The 17339-nt window shown below is 35.6% G+C and overlaps 3 protein-coding genes and 1 long non-coding RNA gene across 7 annotated transcripts in view; 3 read left to right on the top strand and 1 right to left on the bottom strand.

Moving 5' to 3' along the window:
• The first annotated feature begins 946 nt into the window (after nt 1-946).
• Aprt (adenine phosphoribosyltransferase) lies at nt 947-3144 on the top strand. Its single transcript, XM_075304617.1, has 4 exons — nt 947-1067; nt 1800-1955; nt 2425-2662; nt 2721-3144. Exons 2-4 carry the CDS (start codon nt 1873-1875, stop codon nt 2934-2936), a joined length of 537 nt encoding a protein of 178 aa, XP_075160732.1. The 5' UTR covers nt 947-1067; nt 1800-1872; the 3' UTR covers nt 2937-3144.
• Nucleotides 3145-3282: 138 nt separating this feature from the next.
• LOC142233626 (uncharacterized) lies at nt 3283-10803 on the top strand. The gene is made up of 2 exons (XM_075304615.1): nt 3283-4694; nt 4753-10803. Exon 2 carries the CDS (start codon nt 4957-4959, stop codon nt 10390-10392), a length of 5436 nt encoding a protein of 1811 aa, XP_075160730.1. The 5' UTR covers nt 3283-4694; nt 4753-4956; the 3' UTR covers nt 10393-10803.
• Nucleotides 10804-13474: 2671 nt separating this feature from the next.
• On the bottom strand, nt 13475-13840 carry LOC142232738 (uncharacterized). Its single transcript, XR_012721187.1, has 2 exons — nt 13746-13840; nt 13475-13688 (listed from the first exon to the last, which is right to left on the bottom strand). It is a non-coding gene; the product is annotated as an uncharacterized LOC142232738 (long non-coding RNA).
• Nucleotides 13841-14829: 989 nt separating this feature from the next.
• Nucleotides 14830-17339, top strand: part of LOC142233163 (carbohydrate sulfotransferase 11) — a 74352-nt gene continuing 71842 nt past the window's right edge. For 2 of the 4 annotated variants that reach the window (XM_075303985.1, XM_075303981.1), the window contains exon 1: nt 14830-14939. The gene's annotated coding sequence lies outside the window, so the exon portion shown is untranslated. Of the gene's footprint in view, nt 14940-14967; nt 15184-17339 lie in introns of those variants that run through there. The other 2 variants (XM_075303982.1, XM_075303984.1) reach the window with 2 other exon arrangements.

Below are 17339 nucleotides of genomic sequence, written 5' to 3'. Positions count from 1 at the left end.
ATTGTAGATATTGATGCCCTCTATCAATATCCATTGTCACTTTTGTGTACGAAGTCCATTCCTGGCCTCAGAGCTGGAAATAGTGTCCTGACCACCAGTGCGTCCAACAGTTTCTGGAAAATTTTATTCTACACTCGGCGTTTCCCAGATACATGTGGTATACCAAATTGTAGATATTGATGCCCTCTATCAATATCCGTTGTCATTTTTGTGTACGAAGTCCATTCCTGGCCTCAACACTGGAAATAGTGTCCTGACCACCAGTGCGTCCAACAGTTTCTGGAAAATTTTGTTCTACACTCGGCGTTTCCCAGATACATGTGGTATACCAAATTGTAGATATTGATGCCCTCTATCAATATCCGTTGTCACTTTTGTGTACGAAGTCCATTCCTGGCCTCAGAGCTGGAAATAGTGTCCTGACCACCAGTGCGTCCAACAGTTTCTGGAAAATTTTGTTCTACACTCGGCGTTTCCCAGATACATGTGGTATACCAAATTGTAGGTATTTATGCCCTCTATCAATATCCGTTGTCACTTTTGTGTACGAAGTCCATTCCTGGCCTCAGCGCTGGAAATACTGTTCTGACCACCAGTGCGTCCAACAGTTTCTGGAAAATTTTGTTCTACACTCGGCGTTTCCCAGATACATGTTGTATACCAAATTGTAGGTATTGATGTCCTCTACCAAGTTCCGTTGTCACTTTTGTGTACGAAGTCCATTTCTGGATTCCACATGGGAAATAGTGTCCTGACCACCAGTACCCAGTAATAACCAAGCTAAATGACATTGAACAGGCGCATGTGGCACACCAAATTGAAGGTAAAGATGTTCTCTACGATATTCTGTGTATAAATCGTTTTTTTTTAAGTACGGAAATACATAAATTTCATTAAATATTCTGTCTGCCCGTCTTATATTAATTCACTTTTGTCGTCTCTGTGTCATCCTGTTATTTTTTCGATAACCCTGTTATCGAAAGTTAACGATGTCGCTATCTCCTATTTGGTATTATAATATCAGATTCAGTGCAAGTTGCTATCAGGAAAGCAACACTCTTCCATTATAGTGTTGTAAATTTTGATTACTTTTGACTACTCGTTACTACTCGTTACTTTTCAATTGAGTACTCGTTACTACTCGTTACTTTTGTAAAAAAATTAAAAAAGACATTGTGGGCACTTTTTAATAATATCTTCCTCTTTTTTAAATTTAAAAACAGTATAGAAAAGCAAATTACATTATCCAGTTTTATTCTAGTGTTATAAAATGTGGTGTTGTAGATATATGGGTCTCGTTAGAAAAAGATTTTCACCAATCATTCAAATATTTAGAGCCAATTTCGTATTCACTATTTGGAATTTTTTTTCGTCAGGGTTCTCTGAAAACAATTGGATTGAACCAGCTGAAGTCAACGACATTATTATTCATACTATTCGCATGAGACGTGTTCCATGTGATGCTTTAAATTATAGCTCCCACCTACACCCAATGCAAATTTTTTCAAATGCAAACGTTTTTAAGAAATCAGATAAATTTTTCACTTTGTTCAAAGGTGAAGCCATATATCCTTTTCGTGTTATTTTAACTGATAAAACGATTTTCGAAAACTTCAATTAATATTTTCCAAGAAGTCAAGAATTTTACTTCCAAACCGCCAACTTACTTACCGTCAGAAGAAAAAAACTGGCATTGAAGATATTGAGTACTCTTTTACTAGTAACGAGTACTCAAAAAATTAGTCAGTAACGAGTACTTGTAATCAAATACTCGTTACTTTCCCAACACTATTCCATTAAAGACAAAATATCATCCCATTCCCGTAATAGTTCAATTGGTACCCCTGACCTCTACGAGATTACGGCAAAAAGATGAATAATGAACAGAAATTGGAATATATAAATCAACATATAGGCGTTTATCCAGACTTTCCTAAAAAGGGCATACTATTTCGGTAAGAGAAAATTGAAGTTGTGTTCTTAGAGAATGTTCACACTTCGGTCATAAATCATGTATTAGGGCAGAATAGAGGTTACATACATACCGTTCTATATCTTCCTCAAAGATATCCCACTTTCCTCATCACTGATGTCTCCAAAATCAAGCTGGAAGGGTTTGGTTTGTTTGGAAGTTGCTCGCTTGAGGTGGCATGGTTTGCCATTCAGTTTCGCTAAAATTGGGAGTCCAAAAGTGAACCGCGTAAGCAGGGTGCTACCAGTCAATGCATAGAAAATCTTGGTTTCGCCCAAGATAGGTACAACCATCCTTAGGCTATATTGAAGGCAGGCAATTGAAAGAGAAGGTCGACTCTAGGATACATCTTTACTCAACACATTCCATTATTTACAGGAACATTTTTGCATATTTTGACTATAACCGTAGATTTCTTGACGAATGTTATTTGATATTTTATTATTTTACAGTGACATTTTTGCATCCTTAACAGATGCAAAGGCTTGCCAATATATAAAAGACTTACTACTGGACCATGTTCGCCAAAGTACTCCAGATATAGATATTATAGTTGGTTTAGAATCTCGAGGATTTCTCTTTAATTTAATGCTTGCCTCCGAATTGGGTGTCGGTTGTGCTCCTATTCGGAAAAAAGGAAAATTGCCTGGAGAATGTGTTTCTGTCGAATACACATTGGAATATGGAACAGTAAGTTACAATAATTATTAACATGGTCATTTGTCAATTTAACCAAATTTCTTTTTAGGATATTTTTGAAATGCAAACTACGGCTATTAAACCCGGTCAAAAAGTATTGATAATCGATGATCTGCTGGCAACTGGAGGTTCCTTAGAAGCTGCTGTGAAACTCGTTCGTAAAGCTGGCGGTGTAGTTGCCCAGTGTTTGGTTATTATGGAATTAGCATTCCTAGAAGGTCGAAAGAAATTGGATGCTCCAGTCCATTCCCTATTGAAATACTAAAGACTCGAAACAGTTGGCTAAACTTGATAATCATATTGATGTGCGACATTTTCGTGATATCAGCTTTAGCACCGTTGGCATAAAACACTAAAGCAATGAAAGTTACCTGAGACAATGCATTTACTTACACGTAAAGTTGTCATAATTTTGTATAGATCTTAAATAGGATTCTAAACTTTTTAAAAATATACAAAATTTATCTTTTTTACCAATGTTTTTTACGGTTTATAAACTAATTTGCTTTAGATCATTTCTTCAAAGTTATGTTAGGTTTTGTAAAGAAAAGCCGTACATTTAATCTTGTTTTGCACTTTCAATCGCGTGGTCCGCTTGTAAAGCATTAGCTTAGTACAGACCTTATATCGGCCGTTGCGGAATATTTTCATAATATTTATAACTAAAGGAATTTCATAGCATAGTAAGGTCTGAGATATATTTCATTCCCTAATGCGTTTTTAATCTTCTACTTACATTGGTAAATATTTATAAAACCAGTTAATTTTTTGCTTTAAATAAAAGAAATGAATCAAAAAGGATCGCCTCTTGACGTCGATTTGCAATGGCAATCCTTCGATCAAGTTCTAGTAACGAGTGAAAACGTACCTAAGAGCTGCAGAAAACAAGCCGCCCAAATTAAAAATACAAAATTCGATTTTTCAACTAGTCCAAAACTACGACTGTCGGTATTTATCAACAAAAAAATATGATGTTGACCATAGATATACAAAAGTCGAAAATCACCTTTCAACTAACCGACTTTTTGTAAAACTTAAATTGGACTTTTGATATTAGGGCTGTTTTCTTTTTGCACTGGATGCAACATTTGAAGATGAACAATTATTTACGTTCCACAACAATTACTTCCAAATAAACACAAACGTTTGAAAAAAAAATCCCAGGAAAGGTGGCATCATAGATCTGGTGTCTCAGCCACCTTTTACTACAATTCATATGAGCTGAGCACATATGAAACAGAAGAAGAAGACAAACGTTTGAAAAATGCTAAATTTCAACAATTTTTCAAACATTTTTTCAAAGGATTAGGGTAATATTCAAGTTGAGAAAATCGCGTTCTCAACAAAAAGCAGACATTACCCTCAACAGTGAAATTCAACACATTAGCAATAATATCTCAAGTGTTATCCTCAAATTGAAATGCATCGCTACTCAATAATTTGTCAAACAATTTTCGATGCGAGTCAAATTCAAAATTAACATCGTTGCAAATACTTTTCAACCTAAATTTGTATGAATGATATCCCCACTTCAAATTGAAAGTCAAAGCCAAAATTCTATGAATTTTGTATAATTTATTCATTTTCATCAAAATAAAATATATAATAATACACTACACTACATACTACACTACAATACCAATTGACAAATAATAATTTAATAAGATTAAGAGATAGAGAGAAGATAAGAGACATATTAACAAATAAGAACAAAAAACAAAACAAACAACAAAACTTTAAATATCTTTGTCACTGATCTGTCTTCATTTTATTATGATCTTTATGTTTGTTTATCTAATTCAATTTTTTTCTATGTCATGCGCCTACCTAATGTAAATTTGAGTGTTATTGGTCATTTGCTTCATCTTCATTTGGTTGTCTCGAATATGTACACACTCACACAAATACTCATCTCGGTGTTTTGCCCTACCAGTTAGAACCGTTACTTGATTTTACATAGAAAGCGAAACTTCTTGAATTTTAGTTTTGTCTTTTTGAATCACTTTGCAAGGAGAACACTGCGGTGAGTAGTTGTGTGTGATCAAAGGTTTTTCTTCATGATTAATACTTGTGTTTTATAGAAATAAATTCTATCTTTTCATCTGTTTAATAAATACATTCAACGGAATTGTGGAAATTGTTTTACTTGAAACATTTTGAGGAATTAAATTCGCCCCTTGCAAAGCACCGTCGTAGTCAGCGACATTTCTTTATTTCGCAAGTTTATGGGATCCGTCTTTGCCTAAGCTGCCGCGAATCTACAGTTTCAAGTAAAATCAGAGGTTATGTCAATTCAAAGATCACCACCTGTAAGAAGAAGCCCTAGGATACATGGAATGAATTTACAAGGAAACATGTCCTCGCCAGCGAACGTGGAACAAGCCAATTTGCCATCCGGAAAGATTGTCTCACAAAACACTAATGTTGATAGCGGTATTTTGCAGCTGTCGGACATTTCCGAAGCAAATCAAATGGTACAAACAACGACCGATAATGTCTTGCCTTCTTCACAGAATTTATTACTTAGTACAACAGCAACCACCACCGTCGCTGCTCCGACTACATTATCATACTCAACAGCTACATGCAGTCAACCTCCATTACTAAACGCTCCAGTATCGCAGCCGCCGCCACCAGTCAGTCAAGGTAATAGTGTTCAGTTTCAGCATCTGCAGGAACAAATAGACTTTCTCCAGGCGCAATTGTCAAAGGCACAAACTGAGTTAAGGTCAGCATTAAATCAAACAGCACGATCGGCATCAGAAATTCCTACGCTGCAATCACCAAATATGGCACCAAGGGTAACAGATACAAGTAGTTTTAATGCAATGGCAAATGCCAACACGGCCACTGCTGCTACCGTTAGTGGCTTGTACTCCAATCTGTCATCTGCCAACCTGGGAATAAACACGAACAATCAAAACATGGTAATGCATAGAAAAATATATGATCTGCCTGAATTTGATGGTTCTGTAGAAGAGTGGCCAATGTTTTCTGCTGCCTTTGAACAGACAACTGCTGTATATCAGTATAGTGATTTTGAAAATTGTCTTAGATTACAAAAAGCTTTGAAAGGATATGCGAAAGAGTGCGTAAAGTCCTTACTAATTCATCCCGAAAATGTTCCTGTGGTCATCGAACAACTTAAAGTCCAGTTTGGTCAACCAGAAATGCTGATTCGCTGCCAAATACAAAGACTGAAAGAAATTCAACCTATTGGGGAAAATGGTGTAGAAAAGCTTGTCAATTTTTCTATAAACGTGCAAAACCTTACCGCCTTTCTACAAACGGCTCATGGACAGCAGCATATGTCGAATCCTACACTGATAGATGAGTTGGTCTCCAAAGTCCCGTTGAGCAAACGAATGGAATGGGCTCGATACGCATCGGTAATCAAACCTTACCCAACTATACTGGATTTTAATAAATGGCTGAAAAGTGTAGCAGATCTAGTGCGAATGGTGTATAACACTCATGCAGCCCGGCCTATCCCGGAAGGTAAGCGGAAAATTGTTCTTCATACCGTTAATGACCAAAGAAAGCTAGAGTGTTTATTGTGTAAGGCATCCCATAGGATTTACGAATGTAAACGTTTTTTATCAATGAATATTTCTAATCGATGGGATGAAGTTAAAAAGCTGAAGTTGTGTTTTTCTTGTTTGGATAGTGGTCACACCAGTCGCAGCTGCCGTCGACGTAAACTATGCCCTATCGACGGCTGCCAAAGAAAGCACAATAAACTTTTACATTTCCAAGAAGTGAGTATTGAAGAGAAGAGGCAAACGGCTATGACCTCAAACGTTGCCAATGATGACTCCACTCAAGCCGAAGCTGTTCTTAGTTGTGTTAAAAGTGTCGGAAAAGATGTACTCTTGTTCAGGGTTGTACCAATTGTATTGTATGGCCCAAATAAACGAGTTGAAACCTATGCGTTGTTCGACGAGGGTTCATCAGTCACGATGATGGACAGTTCTTTGGTTAAAGAACTGGGTGTCCAATCACGAAACAGTAAACTCAATCTTCAATGGTATGCTGGAAATTCCTCCCATGAAAATGCATCGGTTGTTAATCTTCACGTGAGTGGAATTGGTAAGCAAAGGAAATATGGTCTTAAAAATGTGTATGGTGTGGCCAACTTAAAATTACCTACACAAAGCTTTAATATGGATCTAAGACATACAAATTTGCCGATCAAAACTTATTCTGGTGTTGTTCCCAAGGTACTCATAGGGTTAGATCATTGCCATCTTGGACTTCCTGATGAAATCGTGCCATTGGATGAAAATGGTCCATACGCCGCAAATACCCCTCTTGGTTGGATTGTATTTGGGAAAATGAATGGCAACTCGATAAATAATAATCTATGCTTGATGTCCGTTCAAGTAGAAGACAATATCCATGATTTGTTGGCAGATTATTTTGAAAATGAAAATTTTGGCGTAAAGGTGTTGCCAGTCATGGAGTCCAAAGACGACGTTCGGGCTAAAGATATATTGGAAAACACAATTAAAGTTGATGGGCGTTTTCAGGCAAAACTTCTGTGGAAAGGTGAAAACATATCTCTACCCGATAGTTATAACATGGCTCTAAACAGATTGAGAAACATTGAGAGAAAAATGGATAAGGATATAGAATTTGGTGGTGCGTATAAGGAAATTATAAATAGCTATATTTGTAAAGGGTATGTACGAAAATTGTCGCATCCAGAAATTGTTGCCGATCACCCAAGAAAATGGTACTTGCCCCACTTTGGCGTTGCCAACCCAAATAAACCGGGAAAATTACGCATAGTTTTTGATGCAGCAGCAACTGTTGAAGGGGTGTCATTAAATTCCCAGTTGTTAAAAGGGCCTCAACAATATAGACCGTTGCCTGCTGTTTTGTTTAATTTTCGTATTGGAGCTGTTGGTGTGTGCGGGGACATCCGGGAGATGTTCCACCAAATACTAGTTGCGCCAGAGGACAGAGCCTCTCAACGCTTTCTCTGGAGGAACCAAAAAGACGATTTACCGCAAGTTTTTGAGATGATGGTGATGACTTTCGGTGCAGCTTGCTCCCCTTGTGTGGCTCAATATGTGAAGGAAAAAAATGCCTTACAATATAAAGAGAAATACCCTCGAGCAGTAAAGTCAATTTTAGATCATCATTATGTAGATGACTTTGTCGATAGTTTTGCATCATCAGAAAAGGCTATTGAAATATCGAAACAAGTTTGTGAAATACATGCGCACGCTGGTTTTGAACTTCGTAATTTTTCATCAAATTCTCCCGAAGTTGTTTTGGCTCTGAGTGGAAAACTGGGCGAACCAGTTAATTTTAATACAGGACCTGAAGAATTTCAATCTGAGAAAGTGCTGGGTATGTATTGGCAACCGAAAGATGACACCTTTAAATTTCGAATAAAATGTCATAAGGTAAACACAGATGTATTGGAAGGTCGACGGTGGCCAACAAAACGAGAGCTATTAAGTGTAGTGATGTCGATATTTGACCCATTGGGCTTTTTAAGCAATTTTTTAATATCGGCAAAGTTGTTGATGCGAGAGGTTTGGAGGCATGACATACGTTGGGACGAAACTATACCCGAACTTTTGGTGGCAACATGGAACAGCTGGAGGGAAGATTTACAAAATGTTAAAGTGGTCAGTATACCCAGATGTTATTTCAAAACAAATACTCCGCTCCAATTTGAATTGCATGTCTTCGTCGACGCCAGCGAGAATGCTTTCGGCGCTGTCTCATACTGGAGATCGATATCGGCTGATGGGAATATTTCAGTATCGTTTGTTGCCGCTAAAACGAAATGTGCACCTTTAAAAGTCATGACAATACCTCGATTAGAGCTCCAGGCAGCCGTGATGGGAACCCGGTTGTTAGATACTATAATGCAAGAACATGCCTTGAAAGTTGGCCGGTTTGTATGTTGGAGTGACTCAACTACGGTTCTAAGTTGGATTGGTTCCTCAAATCGGAGGTATAAACCCTTTGTCGCCCATAGGGTTACAGAAATTTTAGCGTCAACAAGTCCTACAAACTGGAGATGGGTACCCACAAATCTCAATGTAGCCGATCAGACTACAAGAATGAAACATAAGGTGGACTTTGATTCTAATTCCCGCTGGTTTAAGGGGCCTGAATTTTTATATGAAAACGAATCTTCCTGGCCGAAAGCCACTACGAAAGATACGCTTGGACCGTTCGAAGAAGAATTGCCACCAAAGGTCATCGTTTTAACAGGTAGCACTTCAATTTTTGATTATAGCCGTTTCTCGTCGTTTTTAAGATTAAAAAGGACTGTTGCTTGGGTGTTGCGATTTTCAAAACGTTGCAGGAAAAAGAAACACCCTAATGAACAAAACGGATTGAAAGCTGATGAGCTGAAAAGTGCTGAGATGTTGATTTGCCGTGAAGCACAAAAGGACAAATTTTTGCAAGAAATAAATATTTTGAAAAATAACGAAAAGTTACAAAAGGGCAGCGAGTTGTATAAATTATGCCCTTATATTGACAAAAATTCTTTGCTTCGTGTTTATGGCCGAATATCTTCTGCCAGCTGGTTGCCATTAGAATCTAGACATCCAATAATATTACCATCATCTCATCCAGTTACAGAATTGTATGTGACCTATATACACAACAAAATGAAACATCAAAACTTTGAGGCGACGATAGGAGAAATAAGAAGACGCTTTTGGATTCCACGACTCAGAAATGTTCTGCGTAAGTGTATAGCCAATTGTTATTTTTGCAGATTTCGCCAGGTTGAGCCAATTCCACCATTAATGGGTTCTTTGCCTGAAGACCGCGTCACGCCATATGTGAGACCTTTCTCCTACACTGGCTTAGATTATTTTGGACCAGTTTCTGTGACAGTCGGCCGACACCAAGAAAAGCGTTGGGTGGCTTTATTTACTTGTTTAAGTGTAAGAGCCATACACTTAGAAATTGCTTTCGACCTTTCTACCGATGCTTGTATTATTGCCATTAGGAATTTCATTAATCGGCGTGGGACGCCAACTAAAATACGAAGTGATAATGGCAAGAATTTTATTGGAACCGATCGAGTGGCAAAACAGTTCGACGAAGTGTTTGATACGGTCCGTGTACAAGAAGAGCTCTCTACGAAGGGCATTGAATGGCAATTTAATTGTCCGTATAACCCAGCCGCAGGAGGAGCATGGGAGCGCATGGTACAATGTGTGAAACGTGTTTTGAGGACAACATTGAAAGATTCTTCGCCTCGTGAACACACATTTCAAAGTTTTTTGATTGAGGCGGAAAACATCGTGAATTCACGCCCTTTAACACACTTGCCGTTGTCTCATGAGGAGGAAGAGCCACTAACACCCAACCATTTCTTGATTGGTGCTGCAAATACCGCTCAGACTCCAGCTGTTGCAATAACCGACAAACCTGATGTGCTGCGGAAACAATGGCTCAAATCTCGTCAGTTACGAGATCATTTTTGGAAGCGCTGGATAACTGAATACTTACCTACCCTAACTAGAAGAGCTAAATGGTGCAACTATACTAAGCAAATTGCGGTTGGCGACCTGGTGCTTATTTGTGATAGTGGTGTTTCTCGGAGAGATTGGAAGCGCGGTCGTGTGGTACAGGTTGTGGAAGGCAAGGACGGAATAATTCGGTGTGCGGATGTCAAGACTAATGCGACGGTGATAAGGCGACCAGTTTCAAAACTTGCCATCCTGGATGTGATGTAGTGAATCGTGGTCGATTCACGGGGTTGGGGATGTCACTGATCTGTCTTCATTTTATTATGATCTTTATGTTTGTTTATCTAATTCAATTTTTTTCTATGTCATGCGCCTACCTAATGTAAATTTGAGTGTTATTGGTCATTTGCTTCATCTTCATTTGGTTGTCTCGAATATGTACACACTCACACAAATACTCATCTCGGTGTTTTGCCCTACCAGTTAGAACCGTTACTTGATTTTACATAGAAAGCGAAACTTCTTGAATTTTAGTTTTGTCTTTTTGAATCACTTTGCAAGGAGAACACTGCGGTGAGTAGTTGTGTGTGATCAAAGGTTTTTCTTCATGATTAATACTTGTGTTTTATAGAAATAAATTCTATCTTTTCATCTGTTTAATAAATACATTCAACGGAATTGTGGAAATTGTTTTACTTGAAACATTTTGAGGAATTAAATTCGCCCCTTGCAAAGCACCGTCGTAGTCAGCGACAATCTTAAACATTATTAGTAAACACTTTTGCATTGATAATTCGATTTCCTTCCTTTTGGTGCCATAAAACAGCATTAAAATTTATTAACCTGCGGGCAATTTGAAATTAGGAACGTACTGGACCGCGTGTTAGAATTGATTTCCAGCAGAAGGAATTAACAAAATATCCATTTTAAACTGATAATAGCATATGAATTAAACTGACGATGTGATGCACATTTTCATCCAGAAGTTGTTGATTTCAACAATTTGTTGTTTTTAACAATTTTAATTGGTTGCACTTGTAATGTTTCTGGAAACTTTTTCTTGTCGATAAGCCACTCATTTTTCATTGGTCAGATTCTTAATGTTTGCAAGAATGTAGCATCCAAAGATGTTAGTTTTCTGCAAAGAGATTTAAATTCAGTGACTTCTCTAAAGTGTTGATTTAATTTTTCATATTGACGTACCAATTATTATAAACTATTTGAAGCAGTTCCAGTTAATTGTCCACCATTTTTTCATCGGTCACCTTTTTAATGTTTTCAAGAACGTAGAATCCATAATTTTAATTTTCTGCAAAGAGATATACATTTAGTGACTTCCTTAAAGTTTTATTTCAGTTTTTATTTTCACTTTCCTATTTTTATAAACTATTTGGTTATTTGTCTAAAATTTTCCATTTTTTTTTTATTTCTTGCAATTGACCACGAACTTCGTTGCACAAATAAGTATTGAAAACCACATGGTTTTTTTCGTTGCATTTTAGGGTAGTGTTTTGTCAAAGTTTTCTCATATTATCTTCAACACCTTTTCAAAGATTTCGTCAACATTTTGGCAAATTGGAAGTAATTCGCAAACAATTTGAAGATGTATTGAAGATGAGCTATTTCAAGTCAAGTTGAATTTATGTTGAAAATTATATTTACCCTCAAACTGAAAAATTGTTGCATTTGAAAAACGCCCAACCTGTGTTTATTGGGATGTGATAGCAATTTGAAATGGCTTTTTAATTTATGTACTCTTATGTTCTTTTGTTAATAAAATTTAATTAAACCAAATTGGCTTAATTAACAACAATTTTTTGCGCTGTAGATTGTTATCACTTAAAATATTTAAAGAATCCCGAAAATTTTGGGATCCCCAAAAAAACATCTAGGAAAATCCCGGGATTCGGGATTTCAAAGTATAGAATCCCGGGATTTTCCGGTATTTATAAAAATCGATCCCGAATGACAGCCCTAGTATAAATATAAGATTTCATAAAAATGTTTCTGTTACATCTGTATTATTATTAATTTTCAATTTGTTTAAACAATTTAAATGCCACATGGACGAAAAAAATAAACTGTTTTTCATATGTTTGGGTGCAAAAATTATATGTTTGGAGCTCAACATTTTTAAGTGCAAGCATATAATGTTCATAAACTAGCACAACATGTTTGGGACATATATGTTAGAACATATTATGTTTGGGACATAAAATGTTTGTAAATATAATATGCTTAGATGCAAACATATATTAATTTGGAAATAGTGTATAAACATATATGTGTTTAGAAAGAGAGAACTAGAGAGTATAATGGAAGTAACCTATTGGCGCCTTAAAAATATATTCACACAAAGGAAATTTCATTAAAATTGTTTACTACCCGTTGTATGCCCTAAGGTGAAACATAATGTGTTTGAACAATACAAACAATATTTTGTTTGGAGCAATCCTGAAAATATATATGCTTGAAGCAAAATGTGTTCTGTATGTTACAGAAACGATTTTTTTTTTGAGGGTGCATACAAAATCCACAACAGATATTTTTCTGTTCCTAACAATGCTGGTACATGCATCACCGTGTGTTTATCCCTCAACGAGGCAGCATCTTTGGAAAAATATGAAAAATATCACTGTTCCATTTTGAATGTCGTAATAATTATGTTTACAGCACTGATTTTTAATTGCTAGAAATTATTTATACGAAGCTATTTATGTACACTCATTTCCCCATCATAGTTGGCGATTGTTATAGTGTTACTTATGAGTCTACAGTAGAGATGGGGATAGCATCGAACTGTGAAATGCTGACAGGGTATGGTTGTTTCTAATCTGTTTTGTGTGGTCTTGTACTACGTTCGCACTAGACACGAAATCCTCGTAAACGAGGATTGCAATAGGCAAATATCAGCTGGCTCGTAGAGGATTTCAACAAAATCTCTTTCAAAATCCCCATACTGCCTTGTACAACTGTGGTTTTGGTACTAAAAATGCGCTTTTTGCAACCCTGCCCCAATTTTCCTTGTAGATGAATGTGTGTGTGCGTGTACACATACGGGGTTGTAGATAACTTAACTATAGATGATCCATCGCCCTGCCAACATTTTTTGAATTTGGGGACTCTTTTGAGAATCCCCACTACGTCGAAAACAATCATATACGACATCAAAAACTCGTCGGAAAAGCGCCGTCACTATTGAGAAGTTGTACCACGCCAAGTTACTACAAAAATGTTTCGCATGAGTGCAATTATTAGGTGCCTTTATAGATCAATTTAGAACGACGCCAATAAGGGACCCTCCAAATAATCAGAAAAAGTGAATTTTAAGATAGTTGTAAAAGAATCATTGTGGTCGAGTAAAACACGTTTGTTTAGATATTTATTAATTTGATTAAACATTTACAAATTCTTAAAAATATAACATTTATACCACTATCACATTACATTTAACATAATTTTTGGCATTAATGATGATGTTGAGTTACAAGTAGCGAGTTACATGTTGCTGCGTCTATCAACCAGTGTTTTTATTCCATGGAGGCAGCGTGTCTGTAAAATATCTGAAAAACAATCACTTTATTCCATTTGGAAAATCACCAAATTGTTCACCAATATACCTTTCACAATTTTAAGCGTATAATCTATGTTTTCAGAACTTTATTTTCGTTTTTATTTAATTAAAATATAACAAGCTGGTTGCGCTTGGCGTTTCACAAAAAAATGGCTTTTTTAACAGTAGGGATGGCAAATTACTTGCAAGTACTTTTTGATGTACCTTTTCATGATGGTTGAAGTGACATTTACGAGTCTGTGGTAACGATGAGGTTGAAATGGAACTTTGAAATGCTGGCAGGGCGGTGTCAAACGCAGTCTGACAGTTCCCAAAATGAGGAATAGACGAAGAAAATAGGGGGAATTACAAATTCTCTCTGAGATTCGATTTTACATTGTTCGTATTATATCCACATTGTGAACAAACACGAGATGATTTATAATCAAATTAAATATTCAAAAGTTTATAGGTGAACAAAAAAAAATACGACTAAAACCCCGAAACTACAAAATTTAGTTTTGAGCAAATGTTCTCTTTACGAAAAACACGAAATGTCAGAAAAATTCATTTAGGCTTCTTCAACATTTTCTGGTCAGAGAGCGACGGGCCATCTATTAGTTAGGTTATGTATGGGTTTGTGTTTGTATTGATATATTTACAAACAGCTGTTAAGTTCTCAAATCTACGAAATCTCGTTATTTTGCCAGTCCGAACACATGAGATTTGTAAAGAGATTTTGGTTCTAAATAGCGTGATTTCGTGTCTAGTGCGAACGTAGTATTAGTTGCAGGCAAAAGTCAATTTCCTTTGTCAACAATTTCGTTCTTGGCAAAAGAAAATGTTTATTTTCAGTGTATGACTTGAGGACAGACTTTAAAATCTCGAACAAATTTTGGGATTTTTATACAGAGAAATGGAGAACGGTAACTCTGTACAACATTCATTCTTAGGATGGGGGTGGGTTGATGGGGCTACTTTGCATGAGAATTAAAGAGCTCCATGAAAATTCTAACGTTAACAAGAGAAAGTCAGAGAGCGCAAGAGAATCAAAATCCATGCGAAAATTCACTTAAATGTGCCATATCGATACAAAAGAGATGGCAATTTGGAGCGACACACAACACATTTCTTTTCATTGTGAGTGAAAACGCGAAGGCAAGCAAACGTGTTAAATGGGCACTCTCCATTAAACGAAAAGTTCAATGAAAATGAAAAGAAAGCCCCAAAATAATTTACTAAAAAAAGTTATAAAACAAATGTATGAAATATTTTTATCGTAAAACAAAAACATATGGATAATTAAATGAATCGTTTTAGTGAAAAGAATACTAAGTGAACATTTTTCGATTTGTTAAGAAGAGAAAGAAATCATATTGTACCAAAAATACAACAGTTGTATAAAGAAAAAATGAAACAATGATGAGTGAAAAAATCTATGAAAATTAAAACTCCTTGGAATAAATGTCACGTCTCCCTAAAATATAAGAATCCATCGTTTTTTGGTGTGTGTGTGTGTGTGTGTGTTTATATTCGCTTCAACAAAATAGTTTGCAAATATCTAATTGCCAAAAAAAACTGATATTAAAAATAAAAACAAAGCGTGAAAAAAGAAAAACCAATACATGTGCCACATATGAGTCAATAATGGTCATTACCAAATAAATACATACAGCAAATACTTCCGCTGAATAAAAATTTTCTTTTTTAGTTTTCCTACTACAAGTAAAGAGAAATATGAAGAAAATCAATAACATGCCCTTATACAATGCTTCATTATTACTTCAACTTCACAACAATCAACATCATAGGCCAACCCATATATAGAAAAAATTATATTGTACTTCGTTTCGGGTTCTAATGTTTGTTACAGCTCCTTGAATATTTCTTTGACTTGAAAGTTTCCTTGAAAGTTCAAAACATTGTCTCCTTTTCGCGTATGTGTGTATTTGTGTCTTCCACCAACAAAGCACATGATGAGACAATTTTTTTTGTTTGTTACACACTCGCGTTTACTACATCCAATTGAGCCATAATACTCCGTCATACAAACAGAAGCAAACTCTCAGACATCTCCACTCCAACACGTTTAAATATCGTCGAGAGCAACCACCCTGCTACAAACATAGAGGTTTTGGGCTTCCTCCCATACTCTTTCGTTTTGTATTGTTCCAATACAAAAACAAAGCATAGATGTTATATTGTTTTGTTTTTCTTTTGTCATTACCTATCCACACATGAACATATATGAATCTAAATACATATATACATTGATATTAAGTAGTTATATATATTCATATTCCTTTATTGTTGTAATTCCCTTAATACTCCATTCCGTTTCCGTTACCAGAGTTACCGTTATTTTATACAAGTGCACATGCATATAACTCACTGAGAGAGTTAGGCATTGTGCCGCAATGGAGCAAAGTCGAAGTTTGTATTTTCGATGGTGCCTTTGGAAATGTACCAGTTTCAGGAAACCGCGTCTATACACTGAAAAAAGAGTTGTGTGAGGAACGAAATTTTATACAAAGTTTCCTTTTAATTGCAAAGACATTTCTTTAAGAGCAAATTAATCAAAATTAGAGACAATCGCTGAATTGCTTGTAATAAATTCGGATTTTTTTGTTCTTAGAACTTTATAATTAAAGGGAATTTTGTTTGTCTAAAAATTCGTTCCGGATGAATGTCGTTTTCCTTTGAGTATAGAATAGGTCATATGCTATGGAATAGAAAAATAAAAGGTTGATTACGTAAAAATAACGATAAAGATATATCTCTGTAATCTTAAATAGACAGAGGGGATTGAGAAGGCTGAAATATTGGACACTAGGTGGTTTTTAAGCCTGGGGGCTTAATACTGGATATACCAGAGTATACTAATCCCAAAAAATGTATCGATGATCTTGTAAACACAAAAGTTAAATTTTAGAATTTTACAAAGGTTCTACGCAGAAAAAAATTTCCGTAGTTAAACTAAAGCTAAATTTAACTTATTTTTATTGGATAAAATTTATTTGTAGATAAATTTTATTATTATTTTTTTTTTCAAAATTTTCCACAGCTTAATGAAATCTTACTTTTTTTAAGTATGTCTCAAAAATTTTATGAACTAAATGTGGGTATAAAGTTCAATGACCATATGAACTAAAGCAAAAGAAGATTTTTGTTCGATTCCCAAAAACAGTAAGAATGAAATAATGTATGGTTAAAATGGTCACGATTTGGCGCCAATGATTTTCTTCTTTACTTTTACTTTTTTTATTAAAAATTAAAAAAAAAAAATCAATAATTTTTCTAACTGATTTTGTCTTCCGAGTTTGATTAAAAAGTTAATTGTATCAATTCATGTTTTTAATTAAAAATTTACAAATTTTCAATCATTGGCTTAATGTTTCTAGTTTGACTAAAAAATATTTTGGTGATATATTTTTCTGTGTAGAGGCCGCTTGGGTTGAATTGGATGAGTAGGCACTATAGACAAAAAGAGCTACAATAGCTAGAGCCGTGGTAAACATGAGCGGGCACCTAGAATGGGGGCACATCTGTGTATAGGAGTAAAAAAAACAATGAACCCACCAAAGAGGAAAATTTTGGTTAATTTTAGAAAATATAGGTTAATTTATGAAAATTTTAACTAAACTGTATTACAATGCCACAC

This window comes from Haematobia irritans, chromosome 4 (genome assembly GCF_050003625.1).
Source record: "Haematobia irritans isolate KBUSLIRL chromosome 4, ASM5000362v1, whole genome shotgun sequence".
NCBI lineage: Eukaryota > Metazoa > Arthropoda > Insecta > Diptera > Muscidae > Haematobia > Haematobia irritans.
This window is presented reverse-complemented; position numbering and strand designations above follow the sequence as displayed.